The following is a 25786-nucleotide window of genomic DNA, read 5'->3' as shown; positions in this document are numbered from 1 at the left end:
ACTGGAAAGAGAGAGGCTGGTACAAAGATTTCCAATGCAGCATTGTCTGCAATGGGGGAAAGCAGGGTACAAATTTTTATAGTTCTATCAAGCAAGAAAAAAGAAATTAGTCTCTGAGATCTCAAAAAAAATTTTTAATAGCATTAACTACCTGCTACACTTGAATCCCATCACTTCATGGGAAATAGATGGGGAAACAGTGGAAATAGTGTCAGACTTTATTTTTTTTGGCTCCAAAATCACTTCAGATGATGACTGCAGCCATGAAATTAAAAGACGCTGACTTCTTGGAAGGAAAGTTATGACCAACCTAGATAGCATATTCAAAAGCAGAGACAACTTTGCCAACAAAGGTCTGTCTAGTCAAGGCTGTGGTTTTTCCAGTAGTCACTTATGGATGTGAGAGTTGGACTGTGAAGAAAGCTGAGTGCTGAAGAATTAATGCTTTTGAACTGTGGTGTTGGAGAAGACTCTTGAGGGTACCTTGGACTGCAAGGAGATCCAACCAGTCCATTCTAAAGGAGATCAGTCCTGGGTGTTCTTTGGAAGGAATGATGCTAAAGCTGAAACTCCAATATTTTGGCCACCTCATGCGAAGAGTTGACTCATTGGAAAAGACTCTGATGCTGGGAGGGATTGGGGGCAGGAGGAGAAGGGGACGACAGAGGATGACATGCCTGGATGGCATCACCGACTCGATGGACAAGAGTTTGGGCGAACTCCGGGAGTTGGTGATAGACACGAAGGCCTGGCGTGCTGCAATTCAAGGGGTCGCAAAGAGCTGGACACGACTGAGCGACGGAACTGAACTGACAGTTGAATAACTTCTACATATTGATGCCTCATCTCATTCTCGCTCTCTTACATTCCAGAACCCTGATGCCTAACTACTTCTCAAACATCTTCACCCAGAAATCTCACAGGAGCTTATCTCATCCCATAAAACTGAATTTGTCTTCTCTTCCTTTCTTTGGGATGAATCTGGTATCTCTCCTCTCCCATTCCATAGCTCTTCATTAGTGTCTCTATTAAGCATCTTTACCACCATACGATAAACTCTTTGAAGAATAGACTCATTACTTCAAATACTATACATCAGAAAGTGCCAGGTACTTTTTGTGGATTACCAAGATAAATCATTTAGGTCTAGTGAAAGCAGCAAGGTATCTTATTATTAATAATAATTATTAATAATAAATAATATTATTTTAAATTTAACATTAAGTTATTTATTTAACAATAATTTAATAAATAATTAATGAATTTATTATTAATAAATTTCTCAACACAATTGTGTCACATAATACAGGTTCTACAAATGCTTGTTATATGAATATAGCAAATAATGAAACAGAATAAACAAAGGTTCTAAAAGCCACTTCCATCTTTCTCTAGGATGTTGAAAACTGAAGTACCACCTTCTTCAAAAAATTATAAACACACATTCAGTTCAGTTGCTCAGTTGTGTCCAGCTGTTTGCAACCCCATGAATCACAGCACGCCAGGCCTCCCTGTCCATCACCATCTCCCGGAGTTCACTCAGACTCAAGTCCATTGAGTCAGTGATGCCATCCAGACATCTCATCCTCTGTCGTCCCCTTCTCCTCCTGCCCCCAATCCCTCTCAGCATCAGAGTCTTTTCCAATGAGTCAACTCTTTCCATGAGGTGGCCAAAGTACTGGAGTTTCAGCTTTAGCATCATTCCTTCCAAAGACATCCCAGGGCTGATCTCCTTTAGGATGGACTGGTTGGATCTCCTTGCAGTCCAAGGGACTCTCAAGAGTCTTCTCCAACACCACAGTTCAAAAGCATCAATTCTTCGGTGCTCAGCCTTCTTCACAGTGCTCAAAACTCTATCATCCTTAAAACAAAATCTTAAATCCCTACCATGATCTACAAGGTCTGTAAGCCAACTACGGCCCTACAGGGCCAAATTCAGCTTGTTGCCTGCTTGGTAAACCAAGTTTTATAGGAACATGGTCAGGTTACTTCATTTACATATTGTCCATTGCTGGTTTCTACCACAGTGGCAGAGTTGGTACTTATAAAAGAGACCCTTTAACATGCAAAGCCTAAAACACTTACTCTCTGTCCTTCTGTTTATTTCTTAGAGGCAGTTTTATTGTTTTAACACTCCTTTAGACTTGCCTTGGGTTTTCATGTGGTTTTTCTTCATCTCACACACTCTTTCCCCAGACACATGTACAACTCACTCAGCTTAATCTCAAATCTGTTCAAATCCCACATGCTGCCCTGATAGGTACAAGAGTTCCAGAAAAACATCTACTTCTGCTTTATTGACTATGCTAAAGTCTCTGACTGTGTGAATCACAACAAATTGTGGAAAATTCTTAAAGAGATGGGAATACCAGACCACCTCACCTGACTCCTGAGAAATCAGTATGTAGGTCAAGAAGCAAGTTAGAACTGGACATGGAACAACAGACTGGTTCCAAATCGGGAAAGGAGTATGTCTACAAGGCTGTATATTGTCACCCTGCTTATTTAACTTATATGCAGAGTACATCATGAGAAACAGTGGGCTAGATGAAGCAAAAGCTGCAATCAAGATTGCGGGGAGAAATATCAATAACTCAGATATGCAGATGATACCACTCTTATGGCAAAAAATGAAGAACTAAAGAGCCACTTGATGAAAGTAAAAGAGGAGAGTGAAAAAGTTGGCTTAAAACTCAACATTCAAAAAAAAAAAAACTCAACATTCAGAAAACTAAGATCATGACATCCAGTCCCATTACTTCATGGCAAATAGATGGGGAAACAATGAAAACAGTAACAGATTTTATTTTGGGGGGCTCCAAAATTACTGCAGATGGTGACTGCAGCCATGAAATTAAAAGACGCTTGCTCTTTAGAAGAAAAGCTATGACCAACCTAGACAGCATATTAAAAAGCAGAGACATTACTTTGCCAACAAAGGTCTGTCTAGCCAAAGCTATGGTTTTTCCAATAGTCATGAATGGATGTAAGAGTTGGACTATAAAGAAAGCTGAGCGTCAAAGAATGATGCTTTTGAACTGTGGTGTTGGAGAAGGCTCTTGAGAATCCCTTGGACTGCAAGGAGATCCAATCAGCCCATCCTAAAGGAAATCAGTACTGAATATTCATTGGAAGGACTGATGCTGAAGTGCCAATACTCAGACCACATGACGTGAAGAACTGACTCATTTGAAAAGATCCTGATGCTGGGAAACATTGAAGGTGGGAGGAGAGGGCGACAACAGAGGATAAGATGGTTGGATGGCATCACCAACTCAATGGACATAAGTTTGAGTAAGCTCTGGGACTTAAGTGATGGACAGGGAAGCCTGGCATGCTGCAGTCCATGGGGGTCACAAAGAATTGGACACAACTGAGTGACTGAACTGAACTGAACTGCCCTGATAGCTTAGTTGGTAAAGAATCTGTCTGCAATGCAGGAGACCCTCGTTTGATTCCTGGGTCAGAAAGATCTCCTGAAGAGGGGACAGGCTACCCACTCCAGTATTCTTTGGCTTCCCTTGTAGCTCAGCTGGTAAAGAATCCGCCTGCAATGCAGAAGACCTGGGTTCAAAGATCCCCTGGAGAAGGGAAAGGCTATCCACTCCAGTATTCTGGCCTGGAGAATTCCATGGACTGTATAGTCCGTGGGGTTGCAAAGAGCTGGACACAACTGAGAAACTTTCACTTTCACTGCCTTATAATCTTCCATTTTTTTCTTCAATGGGCTTATCACTACTTGACATATTATTAGTCTATTAATTTTTTTCTCAAGAGAATGTAAATTCCATCAAGGTAAAGCTAGCTGTGTCTTGTTCATTTCTATACACCACAAAGCTAAAATAATGCCAGGTAAACACATAGTAAGAGGCTTAATAATACTTGCTGGATGAGTAAATTAGGTATTTATTTTTAAAGAGATCAAACTTGGAAAAATCCTCAGAGGCAAAACAGAACTTCCTTGTAATGATAACTGCAGGTCTTGAAAGAACTACTTCCCTTGGCACAACTGAAAGTAAAGAAGATCTTTTTTTAAAGTAAACTCCCTCTTTTTGAGTGTTACTTTAGAGAGGTAATTATTCATTTTTCCCCTATTTTAAACCATATTTAGTATAAAACATAGCATCCAGGAAGGTGCATAAAACACAATGGACAGGCTAATTAATAAAGTCTTTTTTTTCTTTTAAAGAGAAAACATCTGTATGACTACAGCCCAAATTAATCCCCACTCCCAAAGCCTTCCACATTTGCTTTTCCAATCCCATAAAGGTAAGCACCATCCCAACTTTTATGGTACCTAATTTCTCACATTTCTTTAGAGTCATACTACTCAAATATGTGTGACTAAATAATATAATTTTAGTGCTTTTGAACTTTGTTCATCCTATATTCCTCAGCGTTTTTGTTTTTTTTTTAACCTAATTGAATACTGAAAATCTTTAGGGTTTTTTCCCTAGTTCTGAACTACTGAGAATAATGCTGCTGTGAACATTCTTGCATCTGTACCTGATCCATATACATATGCCTTTCTGCAGAGAACCTACCAAGAAGTAGAACTGATGGTTTTAATAAGTTTGACAACATTTGAGAACCAGCACCAAAGCACTTTGTATGGTCAGAAAACATGATAGAATTGTAAAAAACCATCAAATATTGTCAAAGACAGAATAGAACAGAACCAAATTTATTTCTTGGCTGATAAAAATATATGACATAGTATCTCTATTACTATGTGGCACAGAATGAAAATGAGAAACAATGCAAACAAAAGAAGCTTAACAGGAGACACTTGTGCCTCGTTCTTCAAGAACCATTTTCCTCACATGACAGCTACAACCAACTGAAAGCAGAAGATAAACTCAAACAGCACTGACAATCAGATATGGGTGTCAGTTCCCTAGGGACCTTAAACAGAAAAGTAGAAGAATAAATGCCAACTTGGAGAATATTTCTAAATCTCAAAGTTAGGTTTCATTATTAAAAAATAATGTTATGACTGCTGCTGCTGAGTTGCTTCAGTTGTGTCCGGCTCTGTACGACACCATAGACGGCAGCCCAGCAGGCTCCCCTGTCCCTGGGATTCTCCAGGCAAGAACACTGGAGTGGGTTGCCATTTCCTTCTCCAGTGTTACGACTAGGGCATCAAAATAATGTGCCTGGACCAAATCTTTTAAATGGCATGTATACTGGTAATTTAAAAGTTAGACCACTGCTAGACTGTCAGAAACCTGTTACGTTAACAGGAACAATAAAGCTACATCAATTAGCTTTCCCTATCTTGAAACTGGGAATAAAAAGAAGCTTTTCAACATGAAAGCTCCCACTGACAATGATCTTCCAAACCCTGCCTCATGCTCCCTAGAAAGTTTTCTACCTTCTAGGTAACATGTATTTCTGCATATCAGGCATTACTTAGAGCACTTAGTAAATATGGTCTCATTTCTCATAATCCTATGAAATAGGTACTACCATCCCATTTTATAAAAGAGGAAACTGAGGTTTGAAAAGATCGTACCACCCACAGTCATACTGCCAATGAGGGATCAAATCAGAATTCACATAAATGTTCCTTTGATCCAACTCTAAACATCACAAATAAAAATGAGCTAAAGTTACCTAGAAGGTCATTAAAGGGAAATACAGCTTAGGAACTGAGATTAGAATTAACATCAAGATATAACCAGGGATTTCTCTGGTGGTCCAATGGTTAAGAATCCACTTTGCAATACATGGGACTTGTGTTTGATCCCTGGTCGGGGAATTAAGATCCCACATGGAGCAACTAAAACCCACGTGCTCCAGAGATCACATGGAACAACTACTGAGCTTGCCCGCCACAACTAAGACCCCAGGCAGCCAAATAAATAAATATTATTTTAAAAGACAGTAAGTAAAAATTAACAAATAGCATTCAACATCAAGCTGACAATTTATTTCCCTTCAGAGAACAGCAGCTCACATAGTAGAAAGAAAGCTTTATTATTACTGCAAAGACTGATTCTGAGAGGCTGCAAATTTTAATAATACAGACTTTCACAAGGTTATTACTTTCTGCAGCAAAATAAAATTACTATTGTAGAAGATAGTCTGCCTTTCTATAAAAACAATTCCAAAAGCTATTTGTCTTAAAACCTAAGAATAAAGAAAGAAAGAGGAAACAAGATTGGAATTCAAGCATAGATTTAAAATTAAATGAACCAATTTCAAGAATACAGAAACAGGTTTTTTTTTAAAGGAACAGTCTATGTATCAAAACATTACTGGCATGAATTTAAGACTATCTTCTGTACAGTTATATTGAGAGAAAATCTGGCAGAAATATGGAAAGCTAGCTGACTGGGGAAATGTTTGGTACAAGTAAACAATAAATAAAAACCTTCCAATATATCTTAAGTTGAACAACTACTCTGAGAACAAAGAAATAAAAAATAAGCTAGTTTAAACTCAAGACTTTCCTGTAATGGGAACATTAACTAATAAGAGCAGGGAACCACACCAAGCGTTTTCTATTCTTTGTCATAAATAAACTGCTTTGGCTTAGAGAAACAACAGTTTAAAAGATGAAAATTTAAAACTGTTTCAAGTACAATATGCAATCAGAATAAGCCTGAAATTGTTCAGAGAGGCTGATATCATAGAGTGATGAAAAGTAAACAATCACATGAGCATCAGAGATTCAAAGCAAAGCATTACTCCAAATAAGGCAATTTCTGAGTCAAAGCAAAGCCCTAAGAGAAAGCAGGATGGAAGGAGAAAATCATACACAGATTGTGACTGCAATATCAAAATGGGATGGGAGGCAAGGAGGGGAAAAAAAAAAACTTCTAAAATTAGGAAATAAGTAGAAATAAACTATGAAATATTAAGAGAATAAGACTTTTGCCTAATAATAGTAAAAACTATTGGGACTTTCCTTTCAGTATAGTGGTAAGACCATGCTTCCAATGTAAGGGTCGCAGGTTTGATCCCTGGTTGGGGAACTAAGACCTCACATGCCAAGAGGCATGGCGAAAAAATAAATTAAAAAAAAATAAAGAAAAAAGAAAAACAACTAAGTCATATAGAAAGTATTCTGTAAGAATACAAAGACATGAAGCTTATGTCATGGGACTTCTAACTCCATCAAAACGGAGATGTCTTTGTGGGGAAGGGGCAGTTTGTCTCCATAAAGCAGATCTCAGCAAAGTTTCTCAGGCATCCAGCTGCTGTGACTAAGAGTAGCAAGAGAAATTAAAGAGGCGGGCAGCAGTCCAAAGAAGGCTGTTTTTCACTTCATGCCCACCAACTGGTGGCGGGTCTCTACATCCTTAGCTTACCTTTCACCTTTCATCCTTTCACTAAGCACACAAGTTAATCAAGCAGCAGAATTCACAGGATGTGTATTACACAGACTGAGAAAGAACACAATTTTTAACCCAGAAAGCATGTTTGGCAAGCACACAAAGGTCTCAATGTATTCATACAAGTTTATATGGTAAACCTCGAGTGACTAAAATTTGCAAGGAACATGGAATGTGGAGTTCTGCTTAAACCAAACTTCATGCCTGAATCTCTGAAGAAGAGACTTTGCTAGAACTTTAATAGCAAGTTTTACTAACATTACTTATCCTAGATTTTGTATGATGTATTTTTATACTGAAATTTTACTTCACAGTTCTGTAATTATGCAAAAGGTTATATTTAAATCTGTTCAAAATCCGATCTCTGTGCTGGAGATTAAAAGCTTTTCTCTTACAAGAGAATTAAAAGGAGCACAGTCTGTTTTTACCATAAAAGGAAAACAAATTGAAGTGTGTTTTGACTCATTTAATTTCCTCAAAATCACCTTATAAACAGAGAGAACCAACAATCAAATTGTTCTCTTATGGAGTCATACACATAAATTGAAAAAAACTTGTCAATATGTTTAAAATAGGCAAGATAACCCCTACGAAAGTAAACTATTTGCTTTCTAATTTTTAAAACATCAAGTGAATTTATAGGATACAAGCACAGTAAATAATGAAAGCCAGGTTCTTAATATTCACTTTTTAAAAGACTGGAAACAAGAATATAAAGTATTACTGCTCACAGAATAAATGTTTCTTGTTCAAGATTATAAATCAGTTCAAGATGCCTATTAAAGAAAATAATGGCAAAAAAGGTTATGTGTGCTTGTAAAAAAAAATCATACCAAATTGTTTCACAAGTTCACTTCAGGAAGATTTTTGCTGAACTTGCTTTGCTCGCCATAATACTTATTATCGGCAAGCAAAGCAATAATTTCTACAATGGCATCTTATCATCAAATAATAAAAATGTCCAAACATAATGGAAATGAGAACAAATCAAACCAGAGGTGACCCTTACTACGCCAGCTCCAGCTATCCAAATTTAAGGAGCCAAACAGATTTGGAAAATCTGAGGTACAACAGGCATCCTCATTAATCAAATTCTTGCTACTTGCCATGGAAACTCAGAAACGAAATGGATTCAGATAACAAACTATACCCTAACTAGCTGAACTCACAACCCAAACTTCTTATACTTAAGAACTCAGTGGATTCAAATGTCTAGGAATGCTTATATTTTATTTTTTCTGTTCTTTGGTTCATTCTTTGTCCACAAAAACAGGATTTTATATTTTCATTTTCCCCTCTATGTACCTACCACATTTAGCATTTTCCCATGCATTACTTACTCCTTGTAAACATAACCTTATTGGCTGATATCCCCACGGAAGGGATAGCTGTAATCCAGAATTTATATAACTTCTGTTCAATCTCTGAATGTTTATCTCCATAACTATGACTCAATAAAAAATATCCAAACATCTTTTTATTTAAAAAGAACACTGCTCTGTGTTAAAACTAAAGCTATACATTTTACACATTTTATAATAATACTTTAAATTATTTTTGCCAACTGTAGCTTAGTAAACATTATTTTGATAATTCTCTGCTCTTATTTCTTTAGGTTCAAATATGAATCCCAAAAGTTGAAAATAAAAATATTTTTAAATGGTCACATGTAACAAAATTAAGTATAAAATCTTCCTAAAGATTTATATTTTAGATCATATATTCTACTTTTAGTTGGCTTCAGTGGGTGCCAATTATTTTGCCCAAATCCTTGTGTCAACTGCCTATAAAAGTGAGATTTAGTAATCAGAAGGTAACAAAAAGATGCACTAATCTTTGCTTCATGAAAAAACTGTCAAAGAACAAAGAAATATACCATATTTATTAAAAACCTGGCTCAAAGTAGTATTAAGCTTACATTCAATATTATAATCTCTAAAATGGACAAACACAGTTCTTCTAAAACAATTCAATGAAATTTCAGTTTCCTTAAAGCAACTCTAAGGAGTGTAATATTTGATCTGTTGAATTTGTGCCTGCTGTAATTACCAGGTGTGACTCTTACAATCCATGAATGCTCTTCAGATTGGCGATGTGGGAACAGAGGGTGGGAGAGTAACCATACATGCATGCACACCCATCAAATGAATTCAGAAATATTTGGAAAACCACTCCTTTCAAAGAGAGAGAGCAAACAGAAAGAAAAAAAAGAGTCTGACAAAGTGTGTGTCTGATACGGAAAAGAATAAATTTCATCAATAAATTTTTACTACACATAGTGACCTTTAATTGTTACTAAGAAACTAAGAGAATAAAACAACTTTGTGATTGTTACAGATTTAAGCAGTCACATGATTTTCAAGCAAGAGGGATTTAACAACTGTTTTATTCAGAATTCAGCAGAGGTATAGATCACCTCAAAAACCAACCAGTCTATCTTTGAAATATTATTAAAATTAGCCTTGTACAACTTCTCCAGGGTAGGCAGTAGGTGTCACATTGAAGGACAATCTATTACTACTTCTTCTTCTCTTAGAAAGCTTTTGCTATCCTAATGCCCAAACGAAGCACTATTTTTGTGACATCATTTAATTGTTTAAGAAATTTGTCTAAGAACTCAAAATCCGAAACTGTGATAGAACTTCAGTAAAACAGGTGAACGTTATTATTGTCTCTTAAGCAGCCAGACATTTAGTTCCTTGACATTCTGTTTTATTTGCTACTCAATAATGATTTTTAATTAAAAAGCTTGAAACTTCATCTTTTTTTTTTGTGAGGAACATGAAATGCTCACCTCCATCTGTGAAAGCAAATGTAAGAGAAACACTTTTCTCACAAGAGAGAAACAGAAACAGTATGTAAAGAATCACTGCTGTCTGTAGATGGCCTTTGTGTACTTCTACCATAACAAACACATGGAGATCTTCATTTTTCCTCTTGCTTTTCAATTTAGACCTGACTTAATTAAAATCAATGTGAAAAATACTCTGTACTCACTTTGGCATTCTATGAACTGATGAATAAAAGTGCAGTCCCCGCCACTCTTTGAAAGCAAGTGCTCTAATAAAGAAAGAAACACCTTTAAGGATATAGTCTTTGTTGCTGTTTTTGAAAACCAACAGCAAAGGTAGGAAAATCAAAACGTTTGTACTAACATGGGTAATTGAATAAGGTTAAGCAAGGTTTACTATATCTAACAGCAGACATATTTTGGAGTTAAATGAGTGAAAACTGTAATTATGTAATCTTAATTTGTACCCCAAACGGTTAGCTTTTAAAGGTGCAGTTTCTATCCAAATAGCTCAAGAACACCATTGTCATGTATTGCTTTAAAAAGCTTCTCCCACTTTTAAAATGCATCTTTTTTCCATGTGAGCTGAATAAATACCATTAATTGAAAATGTTTATATTTCTTATTGAATTGGTTTTCAGATGACTGTTCCCTAACAGTCCCTATTCAAAGTTATTCATCTTAGTTAAGAGGCAAAAAAGTAAATATTTTAAGAATACCATAAAATAATGCCTTATAATTGTAAAGAAAATGATACAATATTTTAATTTTTACACTTTCGTTTCACAAGTAGTCTTTCCTCCAGTCACTTAATTTATACTTCATATACTATCAAATCACTACATTGTTTACCTCTGCCTAAATGATTAAAAACAATGCCTGTACATTTTAAAATAAGGATCTTGGTAAATGATTCTGCTCAGATTAAATACATTTTTCTCCCAAATATGTAAAGAGAATCAAAACCAAACATAGTTTAATAAAAGTTTCAGCCCTTTTCCTACAGTAAACTTTTAATTACTTTGAGTCAAAGAGCCGACTTCTGAATCTGGATAACATCCTTCAAGTACATATTTATATCTTTCACAACTACCAAACAGACATTGGAAGTTCAGGAGTTAAAAATACATTCCAACATGACTATCTTGAAGGTGTAAAAGCACAAAAACCTGTCAAAGACAATGAGTCAGACTGATGGTAAAAGCTTCTTTTCTCTTCTCCACCTGGCCTCACCTCATCATCTCAACTTTGCTTCAAAGGCATCTCCTACTCTGATCACTGGATAACCTCTTCTGACATCTATATTGACAGCTTTCTTATTTGTCATCATTCATCATTAAATCTCTCATTATCTTTTATCTAGCTACATGTATGCAAACATATTTTTCTGTTTGTTGTTTGGTCACCAAGTCAGACCAGCTCTTTTATATATATATATTTATTTATATTTATAGATACACACAGTTATATATAGTTTACATAATTGTATAGCTATATACAGTTAAATTATTAATAGAGAGATACAATATAGCCTCAAGAAGAAAAAATAAGCCTAACTGCAACAGAAATTCAAAATTTTAAAAAAATCTAAAGTGAAATTTAAAAAGTACTTCCTATGTAAGCTATGACAACATTTTCAAAATTCAAACTATACAATATCACTGTTAAATATGAAAACTCAGTAAAACTAAATTTTAGCCTAACTAAAGGGCTGTATAAAATATATTTGAAACCGAGTTTCAAACTAGCATCACAAGACTTCAGATGAAATTTATTAATGTATTTATTAATACAATCCACCATCACACACCAAGCCAAAAATCAAACTTTTTACCTACTCTCTTCTCTTACTATATGATTCTACATTAAAATATCTACTATACTAGTTTAGATAAAATGCAAGATTAATATAAAAGATAAATATACATGTGACTTTCACAAAGGTTACTGCCTAAGATACATGAGAGAAAAGTCTTTCAGGTAGTGCATGTAAATGATTTGGATCACGACACTTTTAGTATTTCATTCCTTGGAATCAAGCCCGAGGGAATTCACTTTGCCAAGACTCTACAGGATGTCACTGATCATCTAAACCAGGAGTCACGAATCAGATACTGAAGTGTGGGGGCAGGAGGAGTGGTGATGGTGTCCTGTGATACTAAAGAGGGTTGTAGGAAAGCCAAAAGTAGCCACAGAAACATAGTAAGAATCATGAGACAAAATGTGTTTTATTTATACATGGGCTACCTAAGTATTTCAATTTTTTAGACCTGTGGTGTCCAGTACAGTAGCCATTAGCCACATGTGACCACTGAGCCCTTAAAAAAAAGTTGCTAGTTTGAGTTGAGATGTGTTGTCAGCGTAAATTAAGTATCTATAGGCCTCAAAAACTTACTAAGGAATAAAGAACATGAAACACTCATTTGTAACACTTTAATATTGACTACATATTGAAATAAAATTCTAGATACCGTGAGCTAAACATATTATTAAATATATTATTAAAAATTTAGCTATTCCTTATTGTATTTTTTATTTGACTACCAGAAAATTTTAAATCATGTATCTGGCACCCAGGATAGTTCTATTAAATAGCACTTTTCTAAATACCATCTAACATATATTCAAAACATGCTTACTAGGTAACATTTTAAAAATTATAGTACAAAGTTGTGCTTATAGCAGCTACTTTAGATTTAAGTAATCTTAAAAATGAGTTTACTGAAGAAGTATTATTAATCTTAATTTCTCCAGACATTTTTAAAATACTCTCTTACAACGAAACTTGGTTCTCCCTCTACTGTTTAAAGAGTAATTTTGGTTACAATTATATCTAATAGCATATTATAACTACAGACTTTGACAATATTTGAATACTTGATAATTAGTCTCTTACTATATCATAAATGATTCAGAATAGACTCATCTTATCCATAATCTACTCTGTAACTAAATATGAAGCTTCTGTGCTGATATTTACTACTCAGGGCTTCCCTGGTGGTGCAGAGGTTAAAGCATCTGCCTGCAATATGGGAGACCTGGGTTCGACCCCTGGGTCAGGAAGATCCCCTGGAGAAGGAAATGGCAACCCACTCCAGTATTCTTGCCTGGAGAATCCCATGGACAGAGGAGCTTGGTGGGCTACAGTCCACGGGTCGCAAAGAGTCAGACACGACTGAGCGACTTCACTTTCACTTTTCTTTAAAGATATTCTATTAGTCACTCACACACTACTCAATTTAGCACTAACATCTGCAAGGGAAAAATAATCATAGCCAGGAATACCCTAAGGTATCCAAAATATTAATATCTTATTCAGTTTTAAATCAAGGAGTTGTCTACAGCTTTTCTCATTTAAATAAACTAGAATTGGCAAAAAATTCTAAGCCATAATTTTACAACTCTAAATAGCATAATGATGGTTCAGTGTACATAAAAAGATTATTAACTAAAGAAATAGAATGCTCCCAGCTTGAATTAACACTAGCTTTATCAACAAATACACATTCAAGTCAAAAGGGTGATAGATTTGAATGAGAAGTGTATATGCCAGAAAGAGAAAAAAGAGCAAAATAACAACAGAAAAAATAAATTCATTTAAGAATGAGAAGCTTTTAGAAGATGAAGATAAAGTCTTTTTACATATGTTTACTAAATATACTTTAATAATAATGGTGCAATGAATATAAACTACACCTTTAAAAAGTCTCAAATTGAAACTCAAACTGAAATTTTATAGTGTTAATGTTATTTCACAAAGCATATATAAAATAGTCACATAACAATGATTGATGAAACTTTTTTTTTAATTTAGAGTTTTAAGATTTATTATACATGGAATATTAGCTCTTGATCTTGCACCTCACATATACATGGTTACCTGAGCCTATTATTCCACTTCCTGATTAAAAACCAACCAACCAAACCAAAACAAACCAAAAAAGCACCTCCTAACTTTATCACAGTTTGGATGCCACCCAAGAATTATAAAGATATCCCCTGATACATGGAAAAACTATTTAGTATGAAGTTTCGGGTACTGACCTTGGCATCTTCTATATATAAATACTGAGTTGAGAGGCACATATATTTGTAAACACAGAAAATAATTTTATTCATTTTGTACTCTAAGCATCTAACACAGGATCTGGCATATAGCTGGTGCTCAGTTAATCTTGGATGAATGGGGAGGGGAGGACAAATCTTCATGATTGCAGGAATATAGAAACCATTGAGTAGAAAACCCATGTTGCAGTAGGAAAACCAACAGTGGTTATACATTTGTGGCAAGAGATAACCCAAGCTATCCAGAAAGAAGGATAAGATATCAAGAACAAAAAAATAATTTTTCAGATGGCATACATGACTGACTCCCTTTTCTCTGATTGATGAAACAGACAGATAAAGAGAGCAGTTTCGATGACACATCCAAGACTCACTGGACATTTTTTTTTCTATTTTTGTTTCTTTTTTGGACTTTTAAGTAAACTCTTGGCCAGGAACGGGGCAGGGCACAAATATTAAAAAACAGGGGCCAATTATCCCCAGAAAGCAGTACTTGATGGAAGAAAATGGTGGTATTGTCTTTGAAAATATAGTAGAGGGCAGGGGAAGCTATACTAGGTTATATAAACCAACACTAAAGTTGAACATTATTAAAATCTTACAATTTCAATAACTGAAATTTCCATATAACAAGGGACATCTAACCATAGCTCACAGAATTAAGAATTAGAAAATAAAAGGAAGCTTGACTTTTAAAAGATGGGATTTAACAGTCTATGAACAGCATGCTTTTCACTCCAAACACTTAAAATCTAAAATCCCTGACCTCTCTATCCTGCTTAAATAGTAAAAGGATATCATAAAAGAAAAATATTTAAGTTTTTTACACTACCTTTTTCTGTGCTCCCATTTATTTTAGGTAAGAAGTCATCAACTTGTATCCCTAGGATTAAGACAGTGTATCATTGCCTGATCAAAGAAAGTATTACTTTAAAACTGGTCTCAAGTGTAACCATGGCATTTTGTATTCCTACTGACATTAAGACTGACTGAACAGTTTAAATTTATTTTTACAAGAAGGGTTCAACTTGCCATTTTCTATCATCTTAGAGAAAAACCTAGAACTGCTTAGTAACCTTTCGATGAACCTCAAAAGAAAAAGGATTCTGCTGTTCATGTGTTTTTCTTATTTAAATATCTCTAGGCAGACCACCTCAGATGTATAAATTTCATTCATTTCAAAGACTACACAATGGTGCCCACTGGTGGCAATCAAGAATATTTTAAAGGAAATTTTCTGAAAGAGGGTAGATACTTTACACCTAATATGTAAAACATCCCTCTTAAAGAAAGCAAGTACACAATGTGAGATAGTAAACAAAAATTTAATGATAAAAATTCAGCTTTAAGTAAGAAATCTGGTGACACCTACCTAAGCTGCTGCATTCTTTAAGAGTTTTCTCTTGAAGATGTTCTAACCGTACTGTAAATAAAAGTCCAAGAAAAAGATATTTCACAGATAAAAAGAAAAAATTAAATCAGATCAATTTCTGGATTAGCTAACTTACCTTGTAAAGCTGTTAGCCTCTCATTGGTAAAGTCATTATCAGCTTGCAAAGCTTCTATTTTTGCTTGGAGCTCCTGTTCTTTTTCTTCCATTTCATCTATCTTATGTTGTAATTCTTTTTTCTCAGCTTGTCCCTTCTGTTGGATTTCTTCTTGTTTTCCCTCTGCTATCTGTTAAAATGAAAAAAAAAATTCAGCTATTTAATAAAATCTGACCTTGTTTTAAGATGTCTAAAACAGGACTCCTTTTATTCACATAAATGATGTCAAAAGTGATATGCACTGTGTCATCCCTCTGTATCAATTCAGAGAGAAAAACTTGTAGCAAGCAAGCAAACACAATACATACATAGATTATAAGGGTCAAAATGAAAACCTCATTTTTCCAGAGGGAAATATGGTTTTCCTTGAAATTAATATTGTTTCAATCAGCTTTTAAGTTCTACAGTGTAGCTTATTCTGAAATTTTAAACAAAATTACTTTTAGCTATAGGAATCAAGCACTTTTTAAAATGACCTCTTTTTAACAAGTCTAATATTTAAAGCTATATAGGTTAACCATTCACACGAATGGGAGGCATGTTCTGGTCTTCTGTTAACAAATGGGTATCTTCTGGCCACTCAATCTATGGTGTGAATTACATAAAGATGGGTCTTCACAAACTCAGTTCTAACATTTTGTGACCAACACGGCATTATGTGTCATCTGGTCTGTCCTTATCCTAAATATCCTATAGCTACAGGGAGCTGCAGTCCACGCATAGGCTATGGCCTCCTGAAAGGAATCACGTGAAGGTTCTCTCTGGGTTTGCTCCAGCAATAACTGAATTTGGGACACCTTGAAGAAAAGCAGGCTAGTTTTCCAAAAGTCTGAGTATCTTGGGTTTTGCTGATTCTTATCTATTTACTGTTATATATTTTAAAATGCCTATTATGAACTATTCATTATTTACTTTTATCCAAAGGAAATATGTCAACTTTTACAAACTTTTAATTATCACTGGTAATGGGATTAGGGTTAAATGGCAACTGATTTATACTATAAATTCATCAACAACTATTCAGCAATATCTAAATTCTTAAGCTATCCAGCATGTTAGGGATGATTAATTTACATATTTCCAGTTTGAGAAATACATACCTTTAATTTATCAGATAAATCTTTAATCTCATTAACTGCTCCATTATATTTATTGGCTAATTCTCTTAATTCTTCCTGAGTCCGTTCATTCATTTCTTTCAGATGGGTACATTCATCTTCAGTATTACTAAGACTTCGCTGTAATTCAAGTTTACAGATAACTGATTTAGAATAAATGCACATTCTAAATTCAATTTATACAAACTATAATTCTATGGACTATTCTAAATCAGAATCTACTCTTGACTTTATATAAGGTTGAATTAAATAACAGAAGAATTTCAATCTACCTCAGGTACATGCTAAAACAGAAAATACAAAGAACTTGGAAAAACGAAACGTGGAAGGAGAGGCTGATCCTTCATATAATCATACTTTTTAAAGGTCACAGGGTATGAGTTTTGGCCTTAAAAATATTTTAAGCCTATCACTTCTTAAAAGCACATTTAATAATGTGCACACACAATTAACAAAATTAGAGGACAATTAGCATTCTTCTTTCTTTGCACATCATATTAATGATCTGACCGTGAATCAGTCACTTTGAGACTGGGCTTCCTCGGTGGCTCAGACGGTAAAGTATCTGCCTGTGATGCAGGAGACCCGGGTTTGATCCTAGGGTTGGGAAGATGCCCTGGAGAAGCAAACAGTAACCCTCTCCAGGCACAATTTTCCTCTCTGGAGGATGGGGAATGTAAGAATAGTGGTGGAGCTCTCTGCCTTAAGACCAACTATCCTCAATTGGAAGAAAAACAAAATTATATGAAAGGAGATCAATTCCCTGGCACATATCATGGTCCATTGTGTGGAGGCTGAAATCTAATCAAAGTGGAAATAGTAAAATTCCCTGGTTAGGCTTTTATTTCCTTAATCACTGACTAGGGACCATAAGTATCAGAGCTCATGTGGCTATGCTAAGAACTCCTAAAATGAAAATAGCATACTTCTCCTTCCCACCAGATAAGACAGGAAAAACTTCCTAGCTATATACTAATACCCAAGTTTGAAATGTCTTGAAATGCTAGCACTTTTAGGCTAAAATTGTAAAATCATAGTCTTGGTTAGTGTCTGTTGAGTTGAAATACCTCAACTTCCGAAAGTTTTCTAACCACATCAATTTTCTCCTGAAGAACCCGCCTCAGGGACTCTTTGGCTGTAGTCTCATAGTTGTGTTTATCCTCTTGTAACGCTATAAGTTCCTTCCGTAAACTATCTTCTGTTTGATTCTAGGATGAAAAATATTTACAGTTATTTTTTTAAAGTATTTACCATTTGAAAAAATTAACACATTGTTATGTTCTCTGAGTTCTATATTCAGGTACCTCCAAACAGAAATTATGTCAACTCTGTATTAACTGAAGCTGTATATAAAAGTTGCATTAGTAAATTATGCTCTCACAAGCATATTAACTCATACTTTCAAGAGAAAAAGGTCAAAGTAAACTGAAAATTTCTCCCAAGTATACAAAATGAATGAACTATTCTATTAATACTTGCCATATTCTCTGAAAGCCACAATACTTACACTTATGGGCAAAAATAATCTCTTAACCTCTAAAGGGTGTCAAGCATTTTAACACAATAACTATACCAAAAGCAATGAGAGTACCCTGAGGAAAAAGCTGATCCCAAGTCTAAGGAAAGAAATGTACAAGATGAGTCTGGACTACCTTGTCTGATATGATAGCAGGAAGCTATTATCCAAGTCTGGTAGGGTGCTACCAGAAGAACTCAGGTGCCAACCTGAAGAAGATCCCTGAAGAAGGCCTCCCAAAGATGGGAGAACTGGGAATCAACAAGAAAAACAAAACAGGTTTAACCCATGATATGTATTTAAATCTCATTTGGAGGAAAAAAATACTTAATTGGTCATTCTTTGGTAGATGAAAAGGAGCCAAAACATTATTTTGAAATCCAGTAAATAAAGAGAGAAAATCACTCATCCTTTCCTTCCTAAAGAAAATGTTCTTTAGGAAAATAAAATGGCTTATGAGGGGAAGTTTCTCTTTATAGAAGTAATGCCTCTAGTAAATGAAGGAAAGATAGAATTACAAAGAATGAATATAGGAAAGGATAATCAAAGATCATTAATATCTCACTACCACTCTAGTATTCTGGCCTGGAGAATTCCATGGACTGTATAAATTTATGGTGTAGAGGAGGAGCAAGAAAGTTTAAGTATCATTCCAGATTGAGGGAAATTGTACAGGGTGAAAGACCCAGTTTTTCCAACAAATATCAACTATGATGGAAAAAAGAGAATTGTATATGGGTATTCACTATATACAGTTTTTTCTACTTACATATATGTGTGAAATTTCATGTAATAGTAAAAGATTTTTAAAATGGTGAAAATGTATAGATGTTTTTTAATGTATTCAAAATAACAGTCAAACAAATGAAGCTACATAAAAACCAATGCATTTTTCTTTAGGTACTTGAGATGGATACTTACTTTGGAGCATGCTTGCAATTGGTTTCCCATAACCTCTAACCGTGATAAGAGTCTATCTTCATCTATTAAAGCCTGTTAAAGAAAAATGAAATATAAATAAAATCCCAGAGTAGTTAAAAATAACATATATCAAAAACGTTGCTACTGCCAAAAAAAAAAGACCTAAAAATCACAAAGTTGACCAACATTCACTTTAAAATGCTAAATTTTCAATATTTGTTCATTAAGAAATAACTATGCCTTTGTCTGCTACATAATTTTAGTTTCAGTTTAATAACCATCTAAGGGATATTGAGCTGTGCTTAAATGCTTTATGAGTATAAAGGCAACTGGAATACCTGCCAACTGGTATCTGAAGCCTCTTGGGTAATGGCTAGCAGCCTCTGAAGCGTGGCTAACTTCTGTTCCAACATCTGTTCCCGATGTAAGGCCTCCTAATATTATAAATCACAAAAGAAATTCTAATAACCTCAGCACGATTCCTTTGACAAATAATCAATTATTAGCACATTCTGAAAACATTCTTGTTTCACATCCTACAGTGTATCTTGCTTTCAAACCTGATAAATCTACTTAGTATAATATATTTAGCCCACATCATTTTAACCCAGATGGTGCAGTGGTAAAGAATCCACCTGACAAGGAAGAAGCTGCAAGAAACACGGGTTCAATCCCTGGGTCAGGAAGATCCTCTGGAGAAGGAAATGGCAACCCACTCCAGTATCCTTGCCTGGATTCTGGCAGGCTAGAGTTCATGGAGTTGCAAAGAATAGGACACAACTGAGTGCGCACAGGTGCACACACACACACATACACAGACACACACACACAGACACACACACACAGATCATTTTAGCCTATTTGTTGAGCTGTACTGTAAGTAGTGCTGTTAGGGGTGCTCTCACTGCAACTTCCTCTGTAACAGGAAACAGGTCATCTGTTTTTGCTTCTTTAATTGTAATTCACAAGAATGAGTTTAAAAGAACAAAACCTAGTGCTCGCTTCGGCAGCATATATACTAAAATTGGAACGATACAGAGTAGATTAGCATGGCCCCTGCACAAGGATGACACGCAAATTCATGAAGCGTTCCATATTTTTAAGAAAGACCATGAGAAAATACTTGAGGAGATAATAGTTGAAAACTTCCCTAAGATGGGGAAGGAAATAATCACCCAAGTCCAAGAAACCCAGAGAGTACCAAACAGGATAAATCCAAGGCGAAACACCCCAAGACACATGTTAATCAAATTAATGAAGATCAAACACAAAGAACAAATATTAAAAGCATCAAGGGAAAAACAACAAATAACACACAAGGGGATATTCTCATAAGGATAACAGCTGATCTTTCAACAGAAACTCTTCAGGCCAGGAGGGAATGGCAAGACATACTTAAAGTGATGAAAGAAAACAACCTACAGCCCAGATTACTATACCCAGCAAGGATCTCATTCAAATGTGACGGAGAAATCAAAAGCTTTACACACAAGCAAAAGCTGAGAGAATTCAGTACCACCAAACCAGCTCTCCAACAAATGCTACAGGATATTCTCTAGACAGGAAACACAAAAAGGGTGTATAAACTCAAACCCAAAACAATAAAGTAAATGGCAATGGGATCATACTTATCAATAATTACCTTAAACGTAAATGGGTTGAATGCCCCAACCAAAAGACAAAGACTGGCTGAATGGATACAAAAACAAGACCCATATATATGTTGTCTACAAGAGACCCACCTCAAAACAAGGGACACATACAGAGTGAAAGTGAAGGGCTGGAAAAAGATATTCCACACAAATAGAGACCAAAAGAAAGCAGGAGTAGCAATACTCATATCAGATAAAATAGACTTTAAAACAAAGGCTGTGAGAAGAGACAAAGAAGGACACTACATAATGATCAAAGGATCAATCCAAGAAGAAGATATAACAATTATAAATATATATGCACCCAACATAGGAGCACTGCAATATGTAAGACAAATGCTAACAAGCATGAAAGGGGAAATTAACAATAACACAATAATAGTGGGAGACTTTAATACCTCACTCACACCTATGGACAGATCAACTGAACAGAAAATTAACAAAGAAACACAAACTTTAAATGATACAATAGACCAGTTAGACCTAATTGATATCTATAAGGCATTTCACCCCAAAACAATGAATTTCACCTTTTTCTCAAGTGCTCACAGAACCTTCTCCAGGATAGATCACATCCTAGGCCATAAATCTAGCCTTGATAAATTCAAAAAAACTGAAATCATTCCAAGCATCTTTTCTGACCATAATGCAGTAAGATTAGATCTCAATTACAGGAGAAAAACTATTAAAAATTCCAACATATGGAGGCTGAACAACACACTTCTGAATAACCAACAAATCACAGAAGAAATCAAAAAAGAAATCAAAATATGCATAGAAACAAATGAAAATGAAAACACAACAACCCAAAACCTGTGGGACACTGTAAAAGCAGTGCTGAGGGGAAAGTTCATAGCAATACAGGCATACCTCAAGGAACAAGAAAAAAGTCAAATAAATAACCTAAGTCTACACCTAAAGCAACTAGAAAAGGAAGAAATGGAGAACCCCAGGGTTAGTAGAAGGAAAGAAATCTTAAAAATTAGGGCAGAAATAAATGCAAAAGAAACAAAAGAGACCATAGCAAAACCAACAAAGCCAAAGGTGGTTCTTTGAAAGGATAAATAAAATTGACAAACCATTAGCCAGACTCATCAAGAAACAAAGGGAGAAAAATCAAATCAATAAAATTAGAAATGAAAATGGAGAGATCATAACAGACAACACAGAAATACAAAGGATCATAAGAGACTATCAGCAATTATATGCCAATAAAGTGGACAACATGGAAGAAATGGACAAATTCTTAGAAAAGTACAACTTTCCAAAACTGAACCAGGAAGAAATAGAAAATCTTAACAGACCAATCACAAGCATGGAAATTGAAACTGTAATCAGAAATCTTCCAGCAAACAAAAGCCCAGGTCCAGACGGCTTCACAGTTGAATTCTACCAGAAATTTAGAGAAGAGCTAACACCTATTCTACTCAAACTCTTCCAGAAAATTGTAGAGGAAGGTAAACTTCTAGACTCATTCTATGAGGCCACCATCACCCTAACACCAAAACCTGACAAAGATGCCACAAAAAAAGAAAACTGCAGGCCAGTATCACTGATGAACATAGATGCAAAAATCCTTAACAAAATTCTAGCCATCAGAATTCAACAATACATTAAAAAGATCATACACCATGACCAAGTGGGCTTTATCCCAGGGATGCAAGGATTCTTCAATATCCGCAAATCAATCAATGTAATTTACCACATTAACAAATTGAAAAATAAAAGCCATATGATTATCTCAATAGATGCAGAGAAAGCCTTTGACAAAATTCAACATCCATTTATGATAAAAACTCTCCAGAAAGCAGGAATAGAAGGAACATACCTCAACATAATAAAAGCTATATATGACAAACCCACAGCAAACATTATCCTCAATGGTGAAAAATTGAAAGCATTTCCAATAAAGTCAGGAACAAGACAAGGGTGCCCACTTTCACCACTACTATTCAACATAGTTCTGGAAGTTTTGGCCACAGCAATCAGAGCAGACAAAGAAATAAAAGGAATCCAAATTGGAAAAGAAGAAGTAAAACTCTCACTGTTTGCAGATGACATGATCCTCTACATAGAAAACCCTAAAGACTCCACCAGAAAATTATTGGAGCTAATCAATGAATATAGTAAAGTTGCAGGATATAAAATCAACACACAGAAATCCCTGCATTCCTATACATTAATAATGAGAAAGTAGAAAAAGAAATGGAGAAGGCAATGGCACCCCACTCCAGTACTCTTGCCTGGAAAATCCCATGGACGGAGGAGTCTGGTAGGCTGCCGTCCATGGAGTCACTAAGAGTCAGACACGACTGAGTGACTTCACTTTCACTTTTCACTTTCATGCATTGGAGAAGGAAATGGCAACCCACTCCAGTGTTCTTGCCTGGAGGATCCCAGGGACGGGGGAGCCTGGTGGGCTGCCATCTATGGGGTCGCACAGAGTCCGACATGACTGAAGCGACTTAGCAGCAGCAGAAAAAGAAATTAAGGAAACAATTCCATTCACCATTGCAACGAAAAGAATAAAATACTTAGGAATGTATCTACCTAAAGAAACTAAAGACCTATACATAGAAAACTAGAAAACACTGGTGAAACAAATCAAAGAAGACACTAATAGATGGAGAAATATACCATGTTCATGGATCAGAAGAATCAATATAGTGAAAATGAGTATACCACCCAAAGCAATCTACAGATTCAATGCAATCCCTATCAAGCTACCAGTGGTATTTTTCACAGAGCTAGAACAAATAATTTCACAATTTGTATGGAAATACAAAAAGCCTCAAATAGCCAAAGCAATCTTGAGAAAGAAGAATGGAACTGGAGGAATCAACCTGCCTGACTTCAGGCTCTACTACAAAGCCACAGTCATCAAGACAGTATGGTACTGGCACAAAGACAGAAATATAGATCAATGGAACAAAATAGAAAGCCCAGAGATAAATCCACACACCTATGGACACCTTATCTTCGACAAAGGAGGCAAGAATATACAATGGATTAAAGACAATCTCTTTAATAAGTGGTGCTGGGAAAACTGGTCAACCACATGTAAAAGAATGAAACTAGAACACTTTCTAACACCATACACTAAAATAAACTCAAAATGGATTAAAGATCTAAATGTAAGACCAGAAACTATAAAACTCTTAGAGGAGAACATAGCCAAAACACTCTCCGACATAAATCACAGCAGGATCCTCTATGACCCACCTCCCAGAATACTGGAAATAAAAGCAAAAAGAAACAAATGGGATCTAATTAAAATTAAAAGCTTCTGCACAACAAAGGAAACTATAAGCAAGGTTGAAAAGACAGCCTTTGGAATGGAAGAAAATAATAGCAAATGAAGCAACTGACAAACAACTAATCTCAAAAATATACAAGCAACTCCTGCAGCTCAATTCCAGAAAAATAAACGACCCAATCAAAAAATGGGTCAAAGAACTAAATAGGCATCTCTCCAAAGAAGACATACGGACGGCTAACAAACACATGAAAAGATGCTCAACATCACTCATTATCAGAAAAATGCAAATCAAAACCACAATGAAATACCATTTCACACCAGTCAGAATGGCTGCGATCCAAAAGTCTACAAGCAATAAATGCTGGAGAGGGTGTGGAGAAAAGGGAACCCTCTTACACTGTTGGTGGGAATGCAAACTAGTACAGCCACTATGGAGAACAGTGTGGAGATTCCTTAAAAAACTGGAAATAGAACTGGGATTGCTGGGCATACACACCAAGGAAAACAGAATTGAAAGAGACACATGTACCCCAGTGTTCATCTCACAGCACTGTTTATAATGGCCAGGACATGGAAGCAACCTAGATGTCCATCAGCAGATGAATGGACAAGAAAGCTGTGGTACATATACACAATGGAGTATTACTCAGCCATTAAAAAGAATACATTTGAATCAGTTCTAATGAGATGGATGAAACTGGAGCCTATTATACAGAGTGAAGTAAGCCAGAAAGAAAAACAGCAATACAGTATACTAACACATATATATGGAATTTAGAAAGATGGTAATGATAACCCTGTATGTGAGACAGCAAAAGAGACACAGATGTATAGAACAGTCTTTTGGACTCTGAGGGAGAGGGAGAGGTTGGGATGATTTGGGAGAATGGCACTGAAACATGTATAATATCAGATAAAAAATGAATCGCCAGTCTAGGTTCGATGCAGGATACAGGATGCTTGGGGCTGGTGCACTGGGATGACCGAGAGAGATGGTATCGGGAGGGAGGCGGGAGGGGGGTTCAGGATTGGGAACACATGTACACCCATGGCGGATTCATGTTGATATATGGCAAAACCAATACAGTACTGTAAAGCAAAATAAGTTAAAAAAAAAAAAGAGGCAGATTAAAAAAAAAAAAGAACAAAAGCTAGAAGAGAAAAATCCAACAAATGATATAAGTCTGCATTCTATATATATACACATTTTTTTTTAAGTGTGTGTATATCTGTGTCTGTGTGTCTGTGTCAGATACACACACACACACACATATATAGAGAGAGAGCAGCAAAAATACTCCATAATGGCTTAGCCACATGAGTATGACATCTAAAAAAGAAGTATCTTTTCATTTTTCCCTAAAAAAATTTTATATGTTATATATACTTAAAAAGACAGACTATTTTATCCTCACAGTCTACTCCGCTTTCAGGTGTTCTAAATCTGTGACCATACAACACTTAGCCACAGATGAACATGTCAAACTTAAGTACGAGGCCAAGTGTTAATTCAATGTAACTGGGAGTCAATGAGTTAAATAACTATTTGGTAGCTCCAAAGGAATACTGTTCCAGAG

At 35.5% G+C, this 25786-nt stretch overlaps 1 protein-coding gene and 1 non-coding gene across 39 annotated transcripts in view; one reads left to right on the top strand and one right to left on the bottom strand.

The window, feature by feature from the left end:
* The window catches only part of LOC120867962 (sarcolemma associated protein), a 157833-nt gene that overhangs the window by 34062 nt on the left and 97985 nt on the right, over window positions 1-25786 (bottom strand). For 8 of the 38 annotated variants that reach the window (XM_040246437.1, XM_040246435.1, XM_040246457.1 and 5 more), the window contains exons 6-13: window positions 19637-19732; window positions 19299-19370; window positions 17929-18069; window positions 16844-16981; window positions 15705-15873; window positions 15569-15619; window positions 15029-15079; window positions 10338-10400 (exon numbers count right to left, since the gene is read on the bottom strand). In XM_040246437.1, the coding sequence (XP_040102371.1) occupies window positions 10338-10400; window positions 15029-15079; window positions 15569-15619; window positions 15705-15873; window positions 16844-16981; window positions 17929-18069; window positions 19299-19370; window positions 19637-19732 (781 nt within the window). The remainder of the gene's footprint in view (window positions 1-10337; window positions 10401-15028; window positions 15080-15568; window positions 15620-15704; window positions 15874-16843; window positions 16982-17928; window positions 18070-19298; window positions 19371-19636; window positions 19733-25786) is intronic. The other 30 variants (XM_040246472.1, XM_040246459.1, XM_040246471.1 and 27 more) reach the window with 7 other exon arrangements.
* On the top strand, window positions 20293-20399 carry LOC120868486. Its single transcript, XR_005722230.1, has one exon. It is a non-coding gene; the product is annotated as a U6 spliceosomal RNA (small nuclear RNA).

The sequence above is a fragment of the Oryx dammah genome, unplaced genomic scaffold (genome assembly GCF_014754425.2).
Source record: "Oryx dammah isolate SB20612 unplaced genomic scaffold, SCBI_Odam_1.1 HiC_scaffold_9, whole genome shotgun sequence".
NCBI lineage: Eukaryota > Metazoa > Chordata > Mammalia > Artiodactyla > Bovidae > Oryx > Oryx dammah.
Note: the sequence above shows the minus strand (reverse complement) of the source record. Positions and strands in the feature narration are given on the sequence as shown.